The sequence below is a fragment of the Molothrus aeneus genome, chromosome 8, assembly GCF_037042795.1.
Source record: "Molothrus aeneus isolate 106 chromosome 8, BPBGC_Maene_1.0, whole genome shotgun sequence".
Lineage (NCBI taxonomy): Eukaryota > Metazoa > Chordata > Aves > Passeriformes > Icteridae > Molothrus > Molothrus aeneus.
Window position 1 is genome coordinate 33,314,608 of NC_089653.1, and position 20,437 is coordinate 33,335,044.

At 42.9% G+C, this 20,437-nt stretch overlaps 1 protein-coding gene across 1 annotated transcript in view; it reads right to left on the reverse strand.

The window, feature by feature from the left end:
• The window catches only part of ADAM12 (ADAM metallopeptidase domain 12), a 184,193-nt gene that overhangs the window by 122,870 nt on the left and 40,886 nt on the right, over positions 1 to 20,437 (reverse strand). Inside the window, exon 3 of the mRNA XM_066555175.1 lies at positions 13,276 to 13,349. Coding sequence (XP_066411272.1) covers positions 13,276 to 13,349 — 74 coding nt within the window. The remainder of the gene's footprint in view (positions 1 to 13,275; positions 13,350 to 20,437) is intronic.

Genomic DNA, 20,437 nt, shown 5'->3' on the forward strand with positions numbered 1-20,437 from the left:
CAGCAGCTCCTGTACAACCTTGCTGGCCCAGGAAGATTTTCCATAGATGATTCCAATGCGTGTGTGTCTTATCTCAGCTTCTTTTCTCTGCCATCACATCCAGGTGTCCATTGGACACCTCTCTGGGCAGCCCTTTCCAATGTCAAACCACCCTTTCCAGGCAGAAATTGCTCCTGATGCCCAACCTGAACCTGCTCTGGCCCAGCCTGAGGCCATTTCCTCTCATCCTGTCCCTGTTCCCTGGGAGCAGAGCCCAACCACACCACACCACAACCCCTAATTAGAGGATTCCGTGGAAGCCAACAAAAGAGGGGTTTTTTTTCCTTTCTAATTGTCTTAACAATGGTTCAGAATAAACATAGGAAGACCTAGAAAATTCACCTCAGCTCGTATGCAAATTCCAGCACTGGAAAAAGCCCTGGAGATGTGGTTTGCAGACACTACATGATCTTCCATGCTCCCTCTGCTCTTGGATAAATTTTCACCCTGCTTGAACTGTGTGAAAAATATGCATAGAGAAGCAAAGGGGAACACTGGAGATGAGAAAAGCAGCCATGCTATGATTAAATATGAATGGTAATGCCAGAGCTTTGATGGAAGGAAAGAAGAAAAACCACTGCAACTAAGACCAGGAACACAAGACAAGGCATCCTCCTCTGCAGATTTCTTATATTGTGAGGAGAGTTTCCAAGGAGAAAGCTAATATCACTGTAATCCTTGCTTTTCCCAGTAAAATATATATGTTTTTGCAGAACAGGATTCACTTCTGAAGCTGTACCAACAAGTAAATTATTCATAAGGGAAGAGATAAAAGACAACATTTCACAGAGTAAAAAATTTAGACTCTCCTATCTCTGGCAGTGTGATCATACTTGTACTAACTGGGCAGACTGGGAATCAAAATGAAGCTCAATTAAGTGGTACAAACTATGCATATAAAATACATCAAGATGATAAAAATGACAGCTCTCCTGTACCTATGCTTCATCTTTCATGTTGAACCAGTTCAAAGAGAACTAAGCAAAGATGCCATTAATCAGTGCTCTAACGTCGTGCTACTTATCAATATGTGAGTGCAACACCTCAATAAAACAGGATGCTTAAAAGGCTGCTAAATGTATCAATATTCAATTACACAATGTTAATAAAGCCATTAAAAGAGAATTAACAAGTGTTTACTCAGGAAGTATCTCTGCCTGACATTAGGTGGCTCTTTAAACATTTTCTAAAGAAATACAGTAAAAAGCTATTAAAATATTTATGCAATGCTTGCATTAGTTCTATTTAACTGGCACAGCAGCAATCATATCAGCAGTTTTAAATGCCCTGCTTCTCAGCACCACGATTATCCACTAGTTATGAGAGAGAAATAAATTCCCAGTCTTAGAATTTTAATGCTTTTCATTATAAAGAAAAGACCTCCAAATCCTTCATTAAAGCTCAGAGCCCCACTAAAACTAGATGCTTCCAACTCTCTGTTGAGGAACCAATATGAGTTATGCACCTAAACCACTGAATAATAGGGAGAGTTAATAATTGCACCTTCTTTTTCTTCCAGTGCTGGTGCCACCAGCCCAGTGCCTCAGGGGCAACATCAGAGAGCCCCAAGGTGTTGGGGGCCAGCACTGAGTCACCAGCAGCAAATATCTAGTTTTTTATAAGTAATAAATTACTTATTCATTAGGAGTGTGCTGCAGCAGGAGCTGGGTTGAAAGGCTCCTGCCTGCCCAGGTAGCCCAGAGGAAAAGTTGGGTTTTGCCCCAAATCTTTGAGCTCAGGCCTCCCAGGCAAAGGCTTCCTGGAGATCTCTGAAAGGAAAGGCAGATTATTTCATTCCAAGAGATTGTGCTGCTGCAGCACTTCTGGGCTCGTGGCTCCTCCTCGATTCCCCAGTAACAAAAAGCCTCCCAGGACTTGTTAAATTAGCCAACGTAATGAAGTCCAATTCTGTGTTATTTGCACAGGGACTGGAAAAGATTTCGTGTTTCCATGTACATAAACAAAACCTGGCTCAGCACACCAGGGAATTAAGAGGTTTATAAAATATAAAAGACATTCACATTAATCTGTTAAACAATTCATTCTCTACCCTGCCTTTTCCTACTAAGTGAGTTCATTACTTATAAAAAAATATATATATGTTTGCTGCTGGCTCTTTTTTGCTGCTGGTGACTCAGGGCTGGCCCCCAACACCTTGGGGCTCTCTGGGGAGACCCTGATGCTGTCCCATGGGCACTGGGCTGGTGGCACCAGCTCTGAAGAAAAAGAAGGTGCAAGTGTTGTCTCTCCTTGTTACTCAGAGGTTTTGGTGCATAACAATGCCAGCTGTGCTGCAGCAAGAAGGACTGCACCATTGATCTGAATTAAATTATTAGGGGGTGTGGGAATGAAACAGATGAATTCACATCAAGGAAAATCCAAAACAAAGCAGTTCCTCTGATGCTGCCCAGACAATGCTGAGTATTTTTCTTCCAGGAATTGGTAAGCTCAGGGAAAATGCTGGATTCTTGCAGGACAAGTTGGGCAAATCCATCAACATAAAGCAATCTTTACACTGAGGCACCCACAACTCTTCCCAAGGACCTACTACAATTTTGATGGATACTCCTCTAAATTAGTATAAAAATCCATACTCTTCTTTGGAAAATAACAGCACTTACTATTTAACAAGATCAAACAGGTGCTACCAAGTAAAAATATCTTAACAAGAACTGGCTTTGTTTTCCTTTTAAAAAGGTCTCTATATCAAATCACCAGGCCTCTGAGCTCAAAGGAAGTCAAATGCATGCCCTGCATTTATCCATTATCCACAATATACACAGAATCCTTTGGAAAGACATTAATTTGCCACAATTTGCATCCACAAAACAAAGTGAGGAGGATTTTAATGATGATTAAAATCATCAGCTCCTCTATGAACAAAAACTGTATTAATCCAACCCAAAAGCAAGTGAAAACAGCAGCTATTTGCTCCTGACTGCTTTGTTTTCAGAAGACACTAATAACTACCCAGTTCTCTAATAATACAATTAAATCTTTCTAGCACATGCCCTCCTCTCCTCCCCAAATATTTTTGGTTCTGAAGCGTTTCTGTTGCAATCACTTCTACCTCAACACTATCACCCAGCTAATAATGTGATATTATTTATTTGTATTTGGGGTTTTTTCTGCTTACGTAGGGGTAAGGGATGAAAAATTCAATTTTTCATTCCTTGTGTAGCAAGAATCCCTCCTTTTTCCTAGGTTAGATTTTTATTTGTCCAATGAAAAGCTATTAAAGGGGTCTTGTGGAACTTGTTAACTGGTCTGTGCAACTTGTGGAACTGTAGCTTCCAACAATCCGGTCTTCAACTAGATGAGTTTTCAATTTAGTCAAATTATCCTACACCTAACAGGCACTTTATGGGAGATTTGCCCATTTTTCAGCAAATTCAAGGGGTCTGATCACTCTTCATATTAATGGTAGAGTCATCTTTCATGCAGTGAGTGTAAGGGTGTCCCTTCCAAAGGCCAGACACATCCAGCACAGGAAACACTGCCCAGAGACAAATGTGGCCCCTGGATTTCTGAGTCACCCCAACACATTTATTGAGCACTGAGTTGTGCTTTTACAACTGGTCTCCATCAGGGATATTTCATCTGTTCCCAGAGCGTCATCCCTCCTAATGACTCATAATGCAGCCTCATTCCATTGAGCTTGATTTCACTGCCTCATCAGCCTCTTGTTCTCCAGGGCCAAAGCTGCTCTTTTCAGCAAGTTCAGCCCACAGAGAAGTGGCCATTAACTGCAGCTCCTCATTATGTAAGAATCAGCTAATCAAGAGTGACCAAGACAGAGCTGATGTTGTGATTGAGGAGAAGGAGACATCTGCTTGGAATTATCCAGCCCGCTTTTTTCAAAACTGATAAGGCATTTACTGCCTTGGTGTTGAATTAGAGCAGGAATAAATGGGTTTGGGTTGGGGGTGGGATGTGGAGTTTGCTTCACCAGTGGCTTGGGAGGGGGAGAGGGATGGAGGTCAAAAAGTGCAAGCAAGGCCCAGTGCTGAGGAGAAAAGGCAGAAGCTGTCTGCAAACCACGTCAGTACGAGGCACAGCTGACAGGTTCTAAGCTGCATCTGAAGGGCTGTGTGCAATGTAAAGAAAACTGTCATTTCCATGGTTTTCAGGCCAGGTTGAAAAAATATTTCTACTTCCATTTCCTAATTCCCATCCAGTTGTGTATTTTTTTTTCTTTATCTACCATCCAGAGTAAAACTAACATTCAAATGTATCAAACTCATTTCTGATGTGAATGGGAAGCCATTCCCCTGAAGTCAGAGTGGGCTGTATGCAAGTATTCCTGATTAATTTGGTGATGGAGCTTGCTTTTTTATTCCTAAATGTCACATGCAGCTTTTCTGAAGCCAAAAGTTTACGTGTTTTATTATCAGAGCACAGGAGATACATCTTATTCTTTCCTTTCACAGGGAAAAAACTGTAATAAAACATGACCTTTTAATACATAATCTGTAACAGAGTATGCTGGGCAGATAAAATATGTAACATGAGAAAGACTGCATTGAAACTAAACCCTGACTGGGGCTGAAACTGAACATAACTCTTGTTTCCCTTAGGGAAAGGAAAAGCATCAGATAGGAAGGGGACACAGAGCTTTTGCTGGACTGAGCAACACCAAGAGGCTGCAAATATGTGGGGCAGATGAACAGGCAAGCTCTGGGAGGACTGGGAAGCACAAATTGCCAAAAATAGTCCCATGCTGTGGGATCATTCCAGTGTTCTCAAATTCCCTCATTCCTACAAAAGGCACCCTTCCACACACAGCCAGGCACTTTTCACAGCTACTTCAAATGAATGAGGAGCAGGTAGAAAGATAAAAGCAGAGGAATAAATTGGACCCATTTCTTGAAGGAATCTGTCTGGATTACTGAGGCCAGACATCAAAGAAGGGGGGAAAAAAGCACCTTCTTGCCAAGCTTATGTTTCCATATATGTATTTCCTCCCCACTGTTCATATAGACTCTGCTTTTTGCATCAGCCCTCTTGGCTGATATCGCAACACTTCGCTGCTTTTCATCTTCAAAATGTGAACAGACTCATCCTCGAGGCTCTCAAAATGTGAACAAATTCCTCCCTGAGACTCTGCTGGGAGGAAATGAGACAAATAAATGTGGGGATCCCTCCTTCCCGGCGGGGCTCTGGGCGGTGGGTTGGCTGGGACAGGGCACAAGCACCTCCTGGACCCACACGCTCTGCAGGCAGGGATGGGTTTGGATTCCTCCAGCAGCACCTCCTGCCATCCTTGGAGCCATGAGAAACTGCTCTGTCACTTGGAAAGGAACTGACATTTTCTGGAAAGAGTCTCAAATTCAGCATCCAGCAAAGCGTCTGCTTCCCCTCTGAATTCGGCCCCATACTCAGAAAAATCTTGTCCTCAAATCCCTTTCACCTGCCTTTTTCTCTCTTTCTTCCCTAATTTTTTTTTTTAATTCTATCTTTTCCTTGCCCTTTTTCATTTTGAAGAGGCAGAGGTAGGTGCAGAGAGGCAGCTGTAGCAGCAGCAGCTCTGCAGACATGCCTGCAGCCTGAGTCACACACGAGAAATGGAAAAGGAGCTCTTACATCAGGGATGTTGAATCGGATCCTGCCCAGAGAAACATCCAGGAATCACACTCTGCTGTGGACACACATTCAATTCCCTTCCCCTGCTTTCCCTCCTCTTTCCATGGATTTTGTGGCAGAGGAGGACCCTGAGGTTTTTAGAGAGGGGTCTGTGCACTTTGGCCACCTTCCCTGCAGCCCTGGCAGGGAAGAAATGCTTGAAATGCTGAAGGCTGCCCTACTGTGCCTATGGAAATTCATACACACCTGGAAATCCCTCGTAAGGGAGCTTGGAAACGGGGGAAAAAAAAGAGAAAATAAAGAAGAAGAAATGAAAGAAGGAAGAAAGAAAAAAATATAAAAGAGAGGCAGGCTAGATGAACATTCAGATGGGAGCTCCTGCACTCAGTTCCTGACTGAGATCTTTAAAGGAAAGTGAGGTATGAAATCCTATGAGAACAGCATGACCAGTGTCTCCTTAGCCCCTTAAAAAAAATCCCTACACTAAGTTTGTGATACAAATTACTTCTTCTAACCCTGCAGGGATGCAGCCTTAGAAGAACCATATCCCAGGACCTCAAAACACAAATCATGTGGGGCAGATGTGAGGGGAAGGCTTTTATCTAAACTCCACGACCACAGCATAGCAAAGCTGCCAAACCTTAGGATTTAAGCATGACTGTGACAATACTATCAGGGATTTGCTTTTGGTTGGTTTGTTGGTTTTTTTAAAAAACTTGTGGCAAAGCAGAAAAAACTTGAGGACATGAATCTTAAATATTAGAATGAAAGACATCATAAAAAGAATCTTAAATCTTGCATCTTGCTTTTTGAATTTTTTTTCTCTTGTGATATCTCTTCCCAGTTTGTTCTGACATGGACACACATTGCCAGGTCTTCCTCCTCCTGCTCTTATTATCTCCCTTCTGCTACATCCAACCTCCAGCTAAAATCCCAGGGGGCAAACTCAGGGAAGGGAAAATTCCATGAATCATAAAAACATGGAACGGTTTGGGTTGGAAGAAATCTTAAAGATCACCTCATTCCAACCCAGCCATGGCAGGGACACCTTCCACCATCCCAGGTGCTCCAAGCCCCAGTGTCCAACCTGGCCTTGGGCACTGCCAGGGACCCAGGGCCTGCCCACCCTCAACTGTGCTTTTAAAACTTATTTAAGCCCTCCCTGTGGTTCAGAAGCCAGAAAACAATATCCACAAGTGCTTCTGAAAGTCAGGAGAACCCTCCTGGATCTGACCTGGTCTCTGTGCAGGTGTTGTGAGGAGGAGCTCAAACAGCCCGGGCCTGCCGGGGCACTGAGGCTGCAGAGCAGAGCTCAGCATTTATCCCTCACTGCTCACTCTTGTCAGGAACAAATTTAAAAAAAAAAAAAACAAACCACAAAAAACAACCCAACAAGCAGAAGGATTCTGAAACCTGCCCAAGGAGCAGATAGAAAAGCCACGTGAGGAGAGGAGGCCTTGGGAGGTTTGTGAGGCAAGGCTGGCTCCAGCGGGACGCTCCCATCCCCTCCCTGCCAGCCTGCACAGGGAGCTGGGACACCAGCGCTCCTCGCCACGTGGGCTGCACTATCAGCAGCAGATCACCAGCTTTCCAGAAGGTTTTTATCTCCTGTCTCCCCCCCTGTTATGAATTTTCTCTCCTGGAGGATTGCACGTTGCCCGTGCTCGCTGTCACTGCGCTGGGGCTGAGGGAGGGAACAGCATTCCTGCTCCTTCCCCACAGCCAGCTCTCCTCCCCACCTCTCTGCTGAGCCACAGCAAAGGGATGTGCTGAAAACCTCACATTCTGCACACCAAAGGGAGGTCAAAACACAGCTCAGAAAATATTGGAGTCTACTGCTGCAATGTATTCTGAGAGAGTAAAGCAGGCTGACACTCTGGGAGCTCAGGAAAACACTTGTGCAGAGAAACCTGCACCTGTCCCACCCACCAGACTGATCCTTTTTGCTGTGTGAATGAGGTCTGTAGTTCTGCAGAACACGCACAACTGTGTGTGAAGCTTCCCACATCTCATTTTTCCCAGAGAAAAGGGTTTGATCCCTCAGTCCTTCCCTTGTGCCCAGGCTGCAGGGTGGGGACAGGGCAGCACTGACTCCCCTGACCCCAAGTGTGCCCCCAAAACCAGGGTTTGGGATATGAGTAGGACACAGCCCTCTCTTCTCTACAGGGATTTGGCATAGCCCCATTATCCTGCTGATTTGTAGGCACTGGAAGAGAAGATTGACCTTGATAGACTTTATGACAGCCACAAAAATGTCTCAGAATTTGTATTTCTGAGTCTTTTTATCCTCATGTTATATCAGCATATAAATATCTTCTTTCACTCTTCCTTTTTTTTTGGAGTATTCATGCGAGGAGTGGAACTCCTTCTGGGGAACTCCTCGTGTTTGTGGGGGTTGGAACTAGGTGATCTCTAAGGTCCCTTTCAACCCAAGACTTTCCATGATTATAAGATAAAAAAATGGACCAAGAAAGCAGCAGTTTCTCTCCTGATGGGGCTGAACCCTTTCACTCCAAAATGACACAGCCAGAGGTAGCACTGACCACACAACTTCAACTACCATTGCTAAAAAACATAGAACAAACCTTTGTTTCTCAATCCCCATGCTAATATTGCATTTTTAAACCACAAACCTGTGGGAAATACCTGTAGCTTTGAGCCACAGACTGATCCAAATTTACTGTAGCTCTGGTAGCTGAATTGCCATATTTTGGTATGGGTTAGACCACCTGACTGCCATGGTGCCACTGCAGAAGGGGAAAATCTGCTCCTTCCAGGAAAGTGAAACTTTTTACTTCAATTCTGGTGGAATCCCAACTGTCAGCTGAGGCTGAAATGCTGCAGTACAGCTGCCAGCTCCAGCACTTGCAGATAAACCAGGCTGAGGTCACAGTTTTTTGGCTAAGACACAGCACAGAATTACAATAGCAAGTATATTCTGACAGGTCCCAGCTCTCTGTTTGAGGTTTGTTTGTTTAGATGTGTTTCTCTCTCTGTATTTCAAGCCATTGATTCTATAGAAGCATGTCAGTTCATTATCAAATCCTGTCAGCTATTTCCTTTGGCACTGGGAATGGGTTGTTTCCCTGCTAAATTAATCCAGCTCCAATGTCACTTGCACACCAATCAGTGCTCCCATTCAGGGAGGTCGGGCACAAAGTGGAGAGAACGACTTCTTTTCTTTTAACCAAAAAGAGGAAACAAAACATTGCTGAACTCTGAAGCCTCACTGGAGCTGGTCATGGCAGCACTGTGCATGAAGATGGCTATTGCCTGATTTCCAGCCCAGGGAATTCTGTTGGAGCCTCCTCAATGCTGGGGAAAAGTTTTCAGAGTGACCTCCAACACATCCCAACCCACCCTGGGTACTGGGTCTCCATGAAGATGTGGAAAATGTGCAGGGGGGACAATCAGAGATGACCTAAACCTCTGGAGACCTCTGGGACCTTAAGGGATTTATAGATAAGATGGAGGCTTATACCGTGGCCTGAGCTGGATTTTGTCTCCTGATAAAATGGAAAAATTTTTACAGAGGGAATAAAAGGCAGCAATGTAACCTCATATATTGCCTTTTTTATATTGCTTTGTTAAGGCTGGGCTATAAACCTGACAAAAAGGAGCATAAAATGATGGGAAAATGAAGAGTGAACCCAGCTCCTCTAAAATATTCCAGCTTTTTCTTTCCATTTCCACGTTCCAATGGACACTGCCAGTGGCCCACCAGCCACAAGCACACTGATGTCACCCTCACTGCTCCCTCTGCAAAGCTAGACAATGAAATCCTGGCAGAAGGAAACTGTCCAGGACACACCTGGGGTGTTCTTGATGTCCTCCCTCCATCCTCACCTTCATATGCCCTCAACTTATCTCAGCTTTTTATCCTTCTGTGACATCCCCAGCCTCAGGTACCCACAGGAGTCAGCACTGGGAAAGTTCCCCAGCATCTGTTCACAGTTACATTGCTCTGACATTCATAATTATGACCTTTGTCAGCAGATCATGTAAGCATGAAATTAGCTTTGAAAATCAGTAATTCCTCTGACTTCACCTGGGTCACTCACATGTTTGAAGTTAAAAGAACACTGAGGAGCTTTGCTGTGTACAGACCTAGCCCTGACAGAGTGCAAAACGTTTCCAGTCACAGACAAACAGCCAGTAGCCACAGACTGTTCCACTCTCCAGCTCAGATTTAATCTTACAGGGGCTCTGTTTCACTGACACAGCCGTTAAGTGCTTCCCTCTAAGACCCACATGCTGCAATCAACTTCCAAGGGATTTCTGAGTGCATACATTACTGTCCCTTGCAGACCAGCAGAGCATCAGTATTACACATGTAATGCACCCCAGCCTGGCCAGCTGCTCCAAAAAGTGGTTTATTTTGCAGCTGATGGATGCTTTGCTGATTCTGGAAATCTCTCCATATGACAAGTGTTTCTAAAACATTTAAGGTACTACAGAGCTGAAGGTTCTCAAGAGTGCAATCATCTTTTGCAGCTAAATCATGGTAAGGAATGTACTTGCAATGTGAGCTCGCTCGCAGGTTTACTGCCTGTGACAAATTGAATCCAGCACAAAATAATTTTGGGGTTGCAATTACAAATGGGCAGTGCCTTGAAATTAATCACCAAAGTATTTAATGAATATCCACAGAAGGAATCTCAACAGCTGCAAGCCATCGAGATTTCAAACCCTAGGCTGCCAAGTCAGGTACCAGTAACTCTTCCAGAAGTCACTCAGAACATCTTGCCCAGTACATATGAACACATTTTGATGGGTCTAAATATCAGAAAACACCAAACTGACATTCAGTATTTCCACAGATAACAGATGGTTTCACACGTTGCTCCCCACTTGGGGTTGTCTAATGTATCTGAATCGTGTTTTGAAAGTTAACTCAAGGTTTGGAAAATCTCTAAGGTTTTCAATAAATGGAGTTTAATGTCAAGACTACTCAAAGCAGCTGTTCCTCCTAATCAAGGAAAATCACATCCAGGTTTTTTTTGCATGACCCAATGCAGAAATTATGTAATTTAGGGGTCCCATGCACCTCCACCCCCACCATTCTCCAATGCTTACATGAAACCACAGAAAGATAACAGCACACGTCTCAGAGCTTCCTGTGCTGCCCCTTTCTACTCCAGACAAGGTGTTTGTGTTTCTCTCTCCACTCCTACCTACAGCAGGTGAGTAATGTCTCAATGCTTGCATTTGAGCTCCATGTTCCACATGAATATCAGAAAGAGGGAGCAGGGGCTCATCTGCATCCTTGGAGATTCCCAGGACACAGGGATGGGAATGCTGCTCCCTTCCCCAGGTTTTTGATGAGCTTTTCCCACCTCTGGAGTCCAGAACCCACAGGTGCAGCCTGGCCTGCTGCCGTCAGATGTTTGCTCTGCAGAAATGCACGCTCTCATTTCTCTCCTGGTCATTATTTCCCACTCCATGTCCCTGCAGAGTCCCTGGAAGGAGCAGGATGCTCCTTTCACCTCTTGTGCCAGAGACAACACCAGCATTACAGGCAGAAGAAACACAACCACAACTTCCACAGACAAGCACAAAGAGCTTGGCACTGTTTTCCCTGGGAAGCACAGCCCAGTCCTGCAGACCAGTGCCTGGTGTGATTTACAGAAACAAAAATTGACCTACACAAGCACACACTGAGAAAACTTCTGCATGGACTTGCAACACCCAGACCATAATCTCTTAGGAAAATCAAAGTCAGAAATTGTGAAGAAAAGAGCAAAATGATTTTGCAAGACCCTGACCAATTTTTTCTGGTGGTTTGGGATCTGTGAACTGCCTCTTGTGTGACAAATGCCAAACCCAGGCAAGGCTGATTGTTCCATTCCCTAACACTGCCTCAAAGCTCCTGCTGGGATGAGGAACCTCATGTTGTCAACACCACACACAGCTCTTCCAGAAGGCAAACCTTCAGCTGGACACCCCACCACACTAAAAAAATAATCCCAGTTTACCCCAGCTGAAAAATAATCACTGATAAATGTATTTTTTCAGGAGCAGATCTCAACATCTCCAAATCCACACAGTCACACAGACGCCTGTGAAGGTAATTTATTGCATTTTCCTGTCCTGCTTCTAAAAGAGGTGGAGATTGCATCTTACAATCTCCTAAATCTGACTTTATTACAGGTACAAGAGAGTTTGGTATGTTCAGCAAAGCCTGTATTAGCAGTTTTATGGTTTTTTTATGTTTTTATGTTCTTTTAATCACTGACATGGAATGTAAATAGTTTCCTCAATTGCTGCATACTTCCCATTCCTGCAGGAAGGCACACCCTTCGACAAAGATTAAGAGAATATAAAGTGAAATCCCTGTTTACTAAAGGAATTAAATTCTCCTCTAGTTACTGGAACACAGCAACCTGTGCATGGGGGATCTACACACCCTTCAAGGACAGGTTTCCAACAGCTAAAGGGCATTAAAAATAACAGAAAGGAAGCTTAAGATCTGGGCTTGATGTTGAATAATAAAGTGAACTGGAATTCATCACAGCTGGGAAATGTTGGGGTTCATCCAAATGAGTGGGAATAAAAAGCATCTTGCACTGTTTTACTCCAGAGGACTAAAGAGGTGCCCCATGGTTTTCCATTGATGTTGTCCATCCCCAGCCTCCCCTGGACATTTGCTTTCACAAGCACATTCCTTCCTCCTAACGCATCCAACTGCATCACTCACGTCCACGCTCTCTCTATTAAACTGAAAAAAATACCTTTGTGGCTTTGATTCCGCAGCAGGGGAACCTGCAGAACTCACAAATCCTTGGGAACTGTTATAAAAGCTTTTCCCTGGGTTGAGAGTGATCTTTGGTTTGCCTTTGACAAACAGCATGCAGTTGTCCTCATCTGGATTCCCACCATATATCCTTGAGATTCTCTTAGAGGAAAACAGAACACTTGCATAGTAGACAAAGACTTTGATGACTTTTTCCATTTGTCATGGACTTCCAGAGCAGTGATTTCATTCTTGTTTTGGTTTTTAACAGCTCTGCCCATAGGATCACATCTACAGCAGTCCCTGATCCCTCTCTGAAATCTCATGGACATGAGCAGGATTTGCCAAGAGCACATGGAAAAAGATGCACAGAAACTGTGCTCAAGATGCTCAAGCCCAGTGTTGGTCCTGGGCTGCAGGAACAGCACAACCATCCCATCATCAGCCCCTTGCCAGCAGACCCAGAGGGCTCCATTTAACATTCCAGCAGGGGCTAATCCCCAAGCCTTGACTCTTCACCCCTGATGGACACTGCATGGAGCAGATCATGGGTGCAGACAGCATTAGGAGGGATGAGTCCTCCCCAAAAAATTCGAGAGTCTGTAGGATATTCCAGATTACTATAAATAAAAGGTCTTACCACAGGAAAGGAGGAAATATCCAAAAGAAATACACAGGAAAACCCTGAGAGGCAACATGTCCATTTTCATCCCCACATAAATGCACACAACCATAGAGATTCTTGCTCTATCAGCAATGCACAAATACCCATAACCCAAACTGAAACAAAACTCTCTTGTTAGGGGACTCTGTATAGGGGACCAGTAGCAAAACTGGCCCCAGGTTAATTTTAAACCATCAATTTTAAAATTATTACCCTCCTCCAAGAGTACAAAGTGACCATGCAGCAGGGTACTTACTCATTCCTCTCCAGATCGATGACCAGATGTTTATTTTCAGCTTGAATTACAAACTGCAGCACTGCTGGGTGGTTCTGAAAATGGAAAACAGAGTTGGCTGAGTCCAAACCCAGAGCCCATCATCCTGCACCCAGCTCTGCCAGGGAAATGGACACATCATGGAATCAAAGGAAGGTTTGGCTTGGAAGGGGTTTTGAGAACCATTTAGTTCTCATGGGCAGGGACACCTTCCACTGTCCCTCAGCATCCTCACAGAGAACAATTCCTTCCTAATATCCAAGATGTATTTCAAATTTTTAAGATGTATTTCAAGCTTTTCATAAGGCGTAATTAAGTTTTATCTTAAAAGAAAGAAAAAGTGGTGCTGCAGAATTAAGGGCATAAAACATCCTGAGTTGATAGGGACACATAAGGATTGTCAAGCGCAAAAAATGTGAAATATCAATAAAAATATGGTCAACAGTATTATCAAGTATTTCTGTGACAACAACAGACAAGTTATTTATGCATATCCAAGTATTTAAGAGAACTTTCTAAACAGAACACCAGCACCAGAGCCCACAGAAATCCCAGTTGCACTCCAGCATGGATCAGGACATCTGGATTGCATTTTCAAGCACCATCATGGCTGTGTGCAATCTTCATACTGCCTTTCCCCTGGTTATAAAACCCCAGTTCTTTTTCATCTCAAGCATCCAAAGGTAAACCCAATAATTTTGGGGTGAGCTGTGAGAGGGGATCTGGAGCAATGGAGGCCTAAAGACTTGCAGGAAGGGGTAATGCACCTACACAGGCTCTGGAAACTGCACTCCCAAGGAGAAAGCACAGTTTGCAATATGCTGGCTACTCTTGATTCAAAAGACTCAGCTCAAATATCTTTTAAAACTGTTTACATTTAACTTACATTTCATTAAACAAACTCACTGGATTGCGCGACAGCATTTCCTTGTTTGAAATTCCAGCAGTAGCTCCATAAATCAGCTGTTCCCCTGTACACTCAAGATGCTTTTCTGGAGATTTGTGTCAGCCAATTGCAGCTAGAATCATTTTAGGATTCTAGTGTTTAATTGATTTATTGAGAAATGTGTCTGGATTTGTGATTGCTGCAGCAGAGCCCCAGTGGAGCCTCTGTGACAGACAGAGCATCCCCGTCCTTGGAATGCAGTGATTTTCAAATTGTTTGAAAAATTAGAGATGTTTGTTAAAAAGCAAAATTATTGGGAGGCTGTCATAGACTAAACAAAATTGTTCAAATGAGAAATAGCTGAGAACTCCCCAGTGCTCTGAGGCTTTATTGAGCCCAGGCTGGGAGTGAGATACCATTGCTCTATCCAAAGTGTCCTGCTCGTGAGAATCCAAACGTGCTTTCTCAGCAACAGCATTGAAATTCTGCATCTCTGTGAACTCTGCAGAAACCAGATCCCACTAGAATGCTAAATAAATGCTTCAGACTATCCTTGGCACTCAGCAAACACATGGGAGTCATTTTTTGGCATGAATATTTAGAAGCAGTGTTGATTATGACTTCAATATTAGTGCATTGCTTCCAAAACCCGTGAGATCTACAGAATATGGAGTTTTGAGAGAGCAAACCACAATTAATTACAATATAACACAGTAAATAATTAAGATATTGCAGTGGCACAAATGGATTCTTTTCAGCTGAAGGCCCTCTTAATATGGAAATGACAACTATGTTTATTCATGAGTTCACAGTGGTACTTATTTGACAGTCAATGGATGTTGGTAAAGTTGCAAAGTTAAAAAAGCAGCTGCAGAATAGAACAGGCTGTTACAAGACAAAATCATCTCTCAGAGAATTCCTAAAGCTGAAGCTTCTTCTCATGGAGCACAATAATGGCCCCAGTTATGGATGCTGCATTGCTGTGCACCAGACCCAGGTTCAGAATCTTGCTTCACCATCAATTTTTCTTTCAAACAAATGGCTCATTTCCTTCTTTTCCATCTGCAAGGAGATGAGACTATATTTTTTCTTAGTCTGACTGGAATTCATAAGCACAAATACAGCAAAAATTACCCACTGCACAGGTGTTAGGGTGACTGCAAACAGAAACACTTGAAATTATAAATTTCTAATGGTAAAGAAAAAATGAGTCTCTTTCAGAAAGGGCATTTGAGGTTTGTGCTTTGGTTTTTCCTCCTCTTTTTTTAATCCATACTCCTGTGAAATTAATTCAGATTTTTTGTTTGTTGGGGCTTTTTCTGGGGGGTTTTCTTGCAGGGGCTGTGGAGTCTTTCCTAAAGTTTTTGCACATTTTTGCCACAATCCCCTAGAAGTTCATTTTAAATCCCATGAAACTCTGTGATACCCTCCCCTTACAATCAATATTTTCAAACCTGAGTCAGCAGGGTGAAATGGAACTGATGATAAGTACAGATATTAGAGCACAGCTTTTATTTTCCACAGAGAATAATCAAAAAGCACCTTGTGGGGGTACAGAGCCTCCTGCTCAGAATGTTTGAGAGTCACTTGTTCTAAGTCTTCCTTAAGAACCACAAACATATTTCCATGCTGGTGCCACAAATTATTCCCACATTGATCCCTTTAAAATTATTGACTGTGGAAGCCAAGTGGACCTGATGAGAGTGGCATTATTTAAACCATAATCAAGAATTTTTTAGGGTTCTAGTTTCTTTCCTCCACAGACTCAAGTTTTCTACTTCTCTCCTAAAACTGCAGTTATCTCTTTTCCTTTTTGGTAATTTTTTTTGTGGCATAAGAGAAGATTTCATCAGTGCACACAAGCTTTTCCCTGATATCCTAAGAGGCCAAACTTCAGGATGATTGAAGTAGGAATCTCCATAACTTTCCCCTCTTATTTAGAAGATTTGCATCCAAAATCTGCATCAAAATGTATAAAAAAAAAAAAAAAACAGGAAGAGCATTTCCGCCCCTTAATTTGCTTCTTCCTTGCTTGGAGCTGAGGGGCTTTGGTCTGAATTGATGTTAGATAAACTCAATATTTTGAAGGAAATTAGTGAAACATTAAGTCAAGGTCAAGCAAGAATTCTCACTGATTAAGCAGATTAAAAAAATAATAAATCAGTACTTGATTAACTAGAAGATGAAGGGACAGCAGCCTATTTCTGAGTCAGAAAAGTTTTGCAGTAAAACTACTTTAACTAGTACATGTTTCATAAGTACTGCTTTTTTTTCTGCTTTTAAAATCACATTGATCCTCACTGAGAAAGAGAAAAGAAAGGACAGTTTAGGGATTAAGGGCTTCCCCTGTGAACGTGGGGGTGGTGTTTGGAATACCGTCTAATAATAATGATATCTAGCCACAAAATAACCCATTTCTACTCCTGAAATACTTGTGGAGAAGATACATTTGGAGATTTGTTCACCTTGGTGGGATGCCCATTCTGAAATTTGAATGCAAAGGATTTGTCACTGGGCAAAACCTTAATTATTGCTGGATCCCCCTTTCCTTTGGGCTGTTATCCCACTGCAGGGCTGTGAGCTTTTCCCTCCTGGGACTGGGAGAGAAGACTCCAAGTAATTTCTTATTACATTTGAAAAGCAGAAAACTGATGGAATGGAGAGTCCTAACACATCTGTCTTTGCAGCTCCCACTCTATAAAAATATAATATTTTATTGGATTGAGATGCATGAGTTAGATCAGCACACACAACTTTAAATAAATTCTAGCAATTATATAATAGAAATAAAGGGAAATATCTACAGATAAGGAAAAGAGTAAAAATGAACTCAAAGCAGCAGCATTAATTCATTTGGAAACAGAAATGCATTTTCAGCTGTATCCAGTGTCTAAATTCACTGTTTGAGGATAGAGATCAGCACAAGAAATAGAACAAAAAGGGGTCATTTTGCTTCTCTGGTTTCCGAGTTCTAAATTATATCCTGACAGGGCCAGACTGAAATAGGCAGGTTTGTTTAATCCAGCAAAGTGGTTTCCAGGCCCTCCAGAGCTGGTATTAACTTTGCTAAAGCCAGCCCTGCAGCAGGCCCAGCTTTGCCTGGGCCCAAGGTCACCTTGGCCTATGCAGTGCTGAAATGGGCAAAAATTGGTAAGACAGGAAGGAAAAAATGTTAATTAAGAGCAGAATTATAGCTTGTAATTAGTAGTATGCAACGTGGCTCCTGACATTCCACAGGGAGCTAAATAAAAACCCTCCCCTCACAGGGGATCACATTTCATAATTACCTGCCTGGCCTTCAGTTTGAGGACACAGAAACTACATTGAGTCCAACCAGAGTCAATGACTGGATGGACAAAGGATTCTACCAAGGGGTCATCTGGGAGTATTTTTTCATCCACAGTTTTAAATTGTGCTAAAACCACAGATGTTTGCTGTCTGAGCAAGGCCCACTTTGGAGACAGCCCACATGGAGCAGCGAGTCCAGCTCTGGGGCAGGGCATGGCCATGGAGCTGCTGGAGAAAGTCCTCAGAACCATCACAAAGGTGATGAGGGAGATGGAGCCCCTCTGCTCTGGGACAGGCTGGGAAATCTGGGGGTGTTCACCCAGAGAAGGCTCCAGGGAGAGCTCAGAGCCCTTCCAGAGCCTAAAGGGGCTCCAGGAGAGCTGGAGAGGGACTGGGGACAAGGGATGGAGGGACAATGTGGGAAACAGAAAAACAGAAACTCCCACAGACACTGAAGGGTTTGATCTGCAGCCTTGGAAGAAGCTTGGATTGATGTAAAAATACAATACACAGATATTAAGCAGAAAAATCATAAACTCATATTTCTATAGTTGTAAGTAAGAATATGCCTGAAGTAAGGGAGAAACTGCACTGATAAGGTGGTGAAGGGTTTATAATGTAGGGGTGGGGTTGTGTGGAATAAACTGAGAGTTCAGAAGTTAGAACAGAAGCAGATGTGTGCCTGTGAGACAGGAGCCCATTGGACAAAAGTATCCTCAGTGCAGCAGAAGTGAGTAAAAGTGATGGGTCAGAAAAGCAAAATAAACCCTGTGGCACCTGTCCATTGGGTTAGAAAGTTCTAGAGTGCCTTGTAACAAAGAACTTGTGACTGCTCTTGAGCTATGGCTGAATGCTTGCTCCTCTGAAATCTCAGGGACTCTGAGACTGATGTTTGTCTGAGCAATAAATCCTTCTTAGCCTGAAAATAGTCCCATCCCTTCATTATTAGTGGTGACAATGATAGGACAGGACACAGGGAATGGCTTCCACTGCCAGAGGGCAGGGATGGATGGGATTTGGGGGAGAAAAATCTTCCCTGTGAGGGTGGGCAGCCCTGGCACAGGTGCCCAGAGCAGCTGGGGCTGTCCCTGGATCCCTGGCAGTGCCCAAGGCCAGGCTGGACATTGGGGCTGGGAGCACCTGGGACAGTGGGAGGTGTCCCTGCCATGGCAGGGGTGGCACTGGATGAGCTTTAAGGTCCCCATATGACCTTCAAGGTCTTTTCCAGCCCAAACCTTCCTGTGATTCCATGATCCTATTGACTTTCTCCTCTATGCTCTTAAAACCAGAAATTCCAGCACAAAAAATAAAGGTTGTGAGATCATTATCTCCTAAACACAGCTCTGGAAATTAAGGACCTTTGAGATTTATCAGGTAGTCACATTGCACACACACATACAGGTTTTTTTTTGGATCAGAAGAGTTAACACCAGGAATTAGAAATTGCATAACTGGGGAAAGATTCCATTATTTCCAGCAGGGAAAAATTCCATGCCATTTTTTGCCATCTATATGAAAATACCTTTTATTTCCCTCGTTTATCACACACTGACGTTCTGCAGTAGTGCTAAAAGGTGTATTTACAGTATCAGATCTTTGGGCTGATATTATTCCTCTACTATCTATAAGACACAAAAAGGGAGAAGCTGGGAAATGTGTAAGAAATAAAGTCACTCAGGGAATCTTACCATGGAAACTGGAACTCAATCCAACAAATGCAAGCTGTCTACAAAAAATATACATTTAAGATAATTACAACCTGCAACAAATGCTGTAAATTGTATGCAATGCTTTTAAATCCATAAATATTTCCTGGTTTTCTTTTGGCTTCAGTTTAGGAGTGAACACAAAGTGCAACGTTTTCTGCAAACACCTCCAAGACTAAGCAATATTTCATGTGCAGGACATGAAAAGCATAAACATTTAATTCTTCTGTTTTTGCAGGTTCCTGGGGGCAGCAAATTCAGCTGTGCTTTGCCTGCTCTCAGATGAGAAGGATGTATCCCTGTGGCTGCTTATAATGAGCACCAACTAAGCAAACAGAGCCTTTTGCAGTTGTTTTTTTATTTTCTTTAATGGCTTACCAATGACTCCCAAGCCCTTAACAAATTGGCTGAGCCAGTCCAATAATGTAGGAAACCAAAGAACTTGCAAGTTTGTCCCCAAGTTTATTTTAAAGAGATTATGTAAAAGCAGAATGATCAGATTTTTGCTTTCATGCTGGCTGTACAGAGAAATGCAAGATTCCTCTATCTGGAGGACACAATAGCTAAATTCGGGGTTTTTAAATTTTATTTTTGTCTTCCTTTTCTTAACTCCTACAGCAAATTTTAACTGCAGCTTGGGGATAGTCAGGCTTTTCCACCCTCTCCTTTTCCTGCTCCCCATACTGTCATATTATAAACTGATGGAAGATTTATAAATATATATGTATGTATATAGTTATATTATACATATTTATTATATATCACATATATTTTATATATATAATATAAATATATAAACATAGAAAAAATACGTATTGTTTAAAACCTTCTGTCCCACACAATGTGGCAGAACCCACGGCAGATGAGATCCTAAAGCAACTTTTCTGCTCCATCCCTGGCTTCTTTACAGGAATCATGGAATGATTCAATGGATTTCAGTTGGAAGGAATTTAAAGGAATCTTTAAGGATGACCAGTCCAATCCCCCTGCAATGAGCAGGAAAACCTTCCACCAGCTGGCAAGAAACCCCACCATGGAGCTCACGAGGTGCAGATAAAACAGGAGCTCTTGGGAATGACCCTAATTTGGGAAAGTTCTCTTCATAAGCTGAAACCACTTTCAATTAAAATGAAAAATCTCAACATTTCTGTGTGCTGCCTCTGCAGCAGTGCCAGTGCCAGCCTCTGCCCATCAGGTTGTTTGGCAGCATCTGCTGAAGGCCCTGTGAATCTCCAACATCTGTGTTTAAATTCCCAGCTCCTTG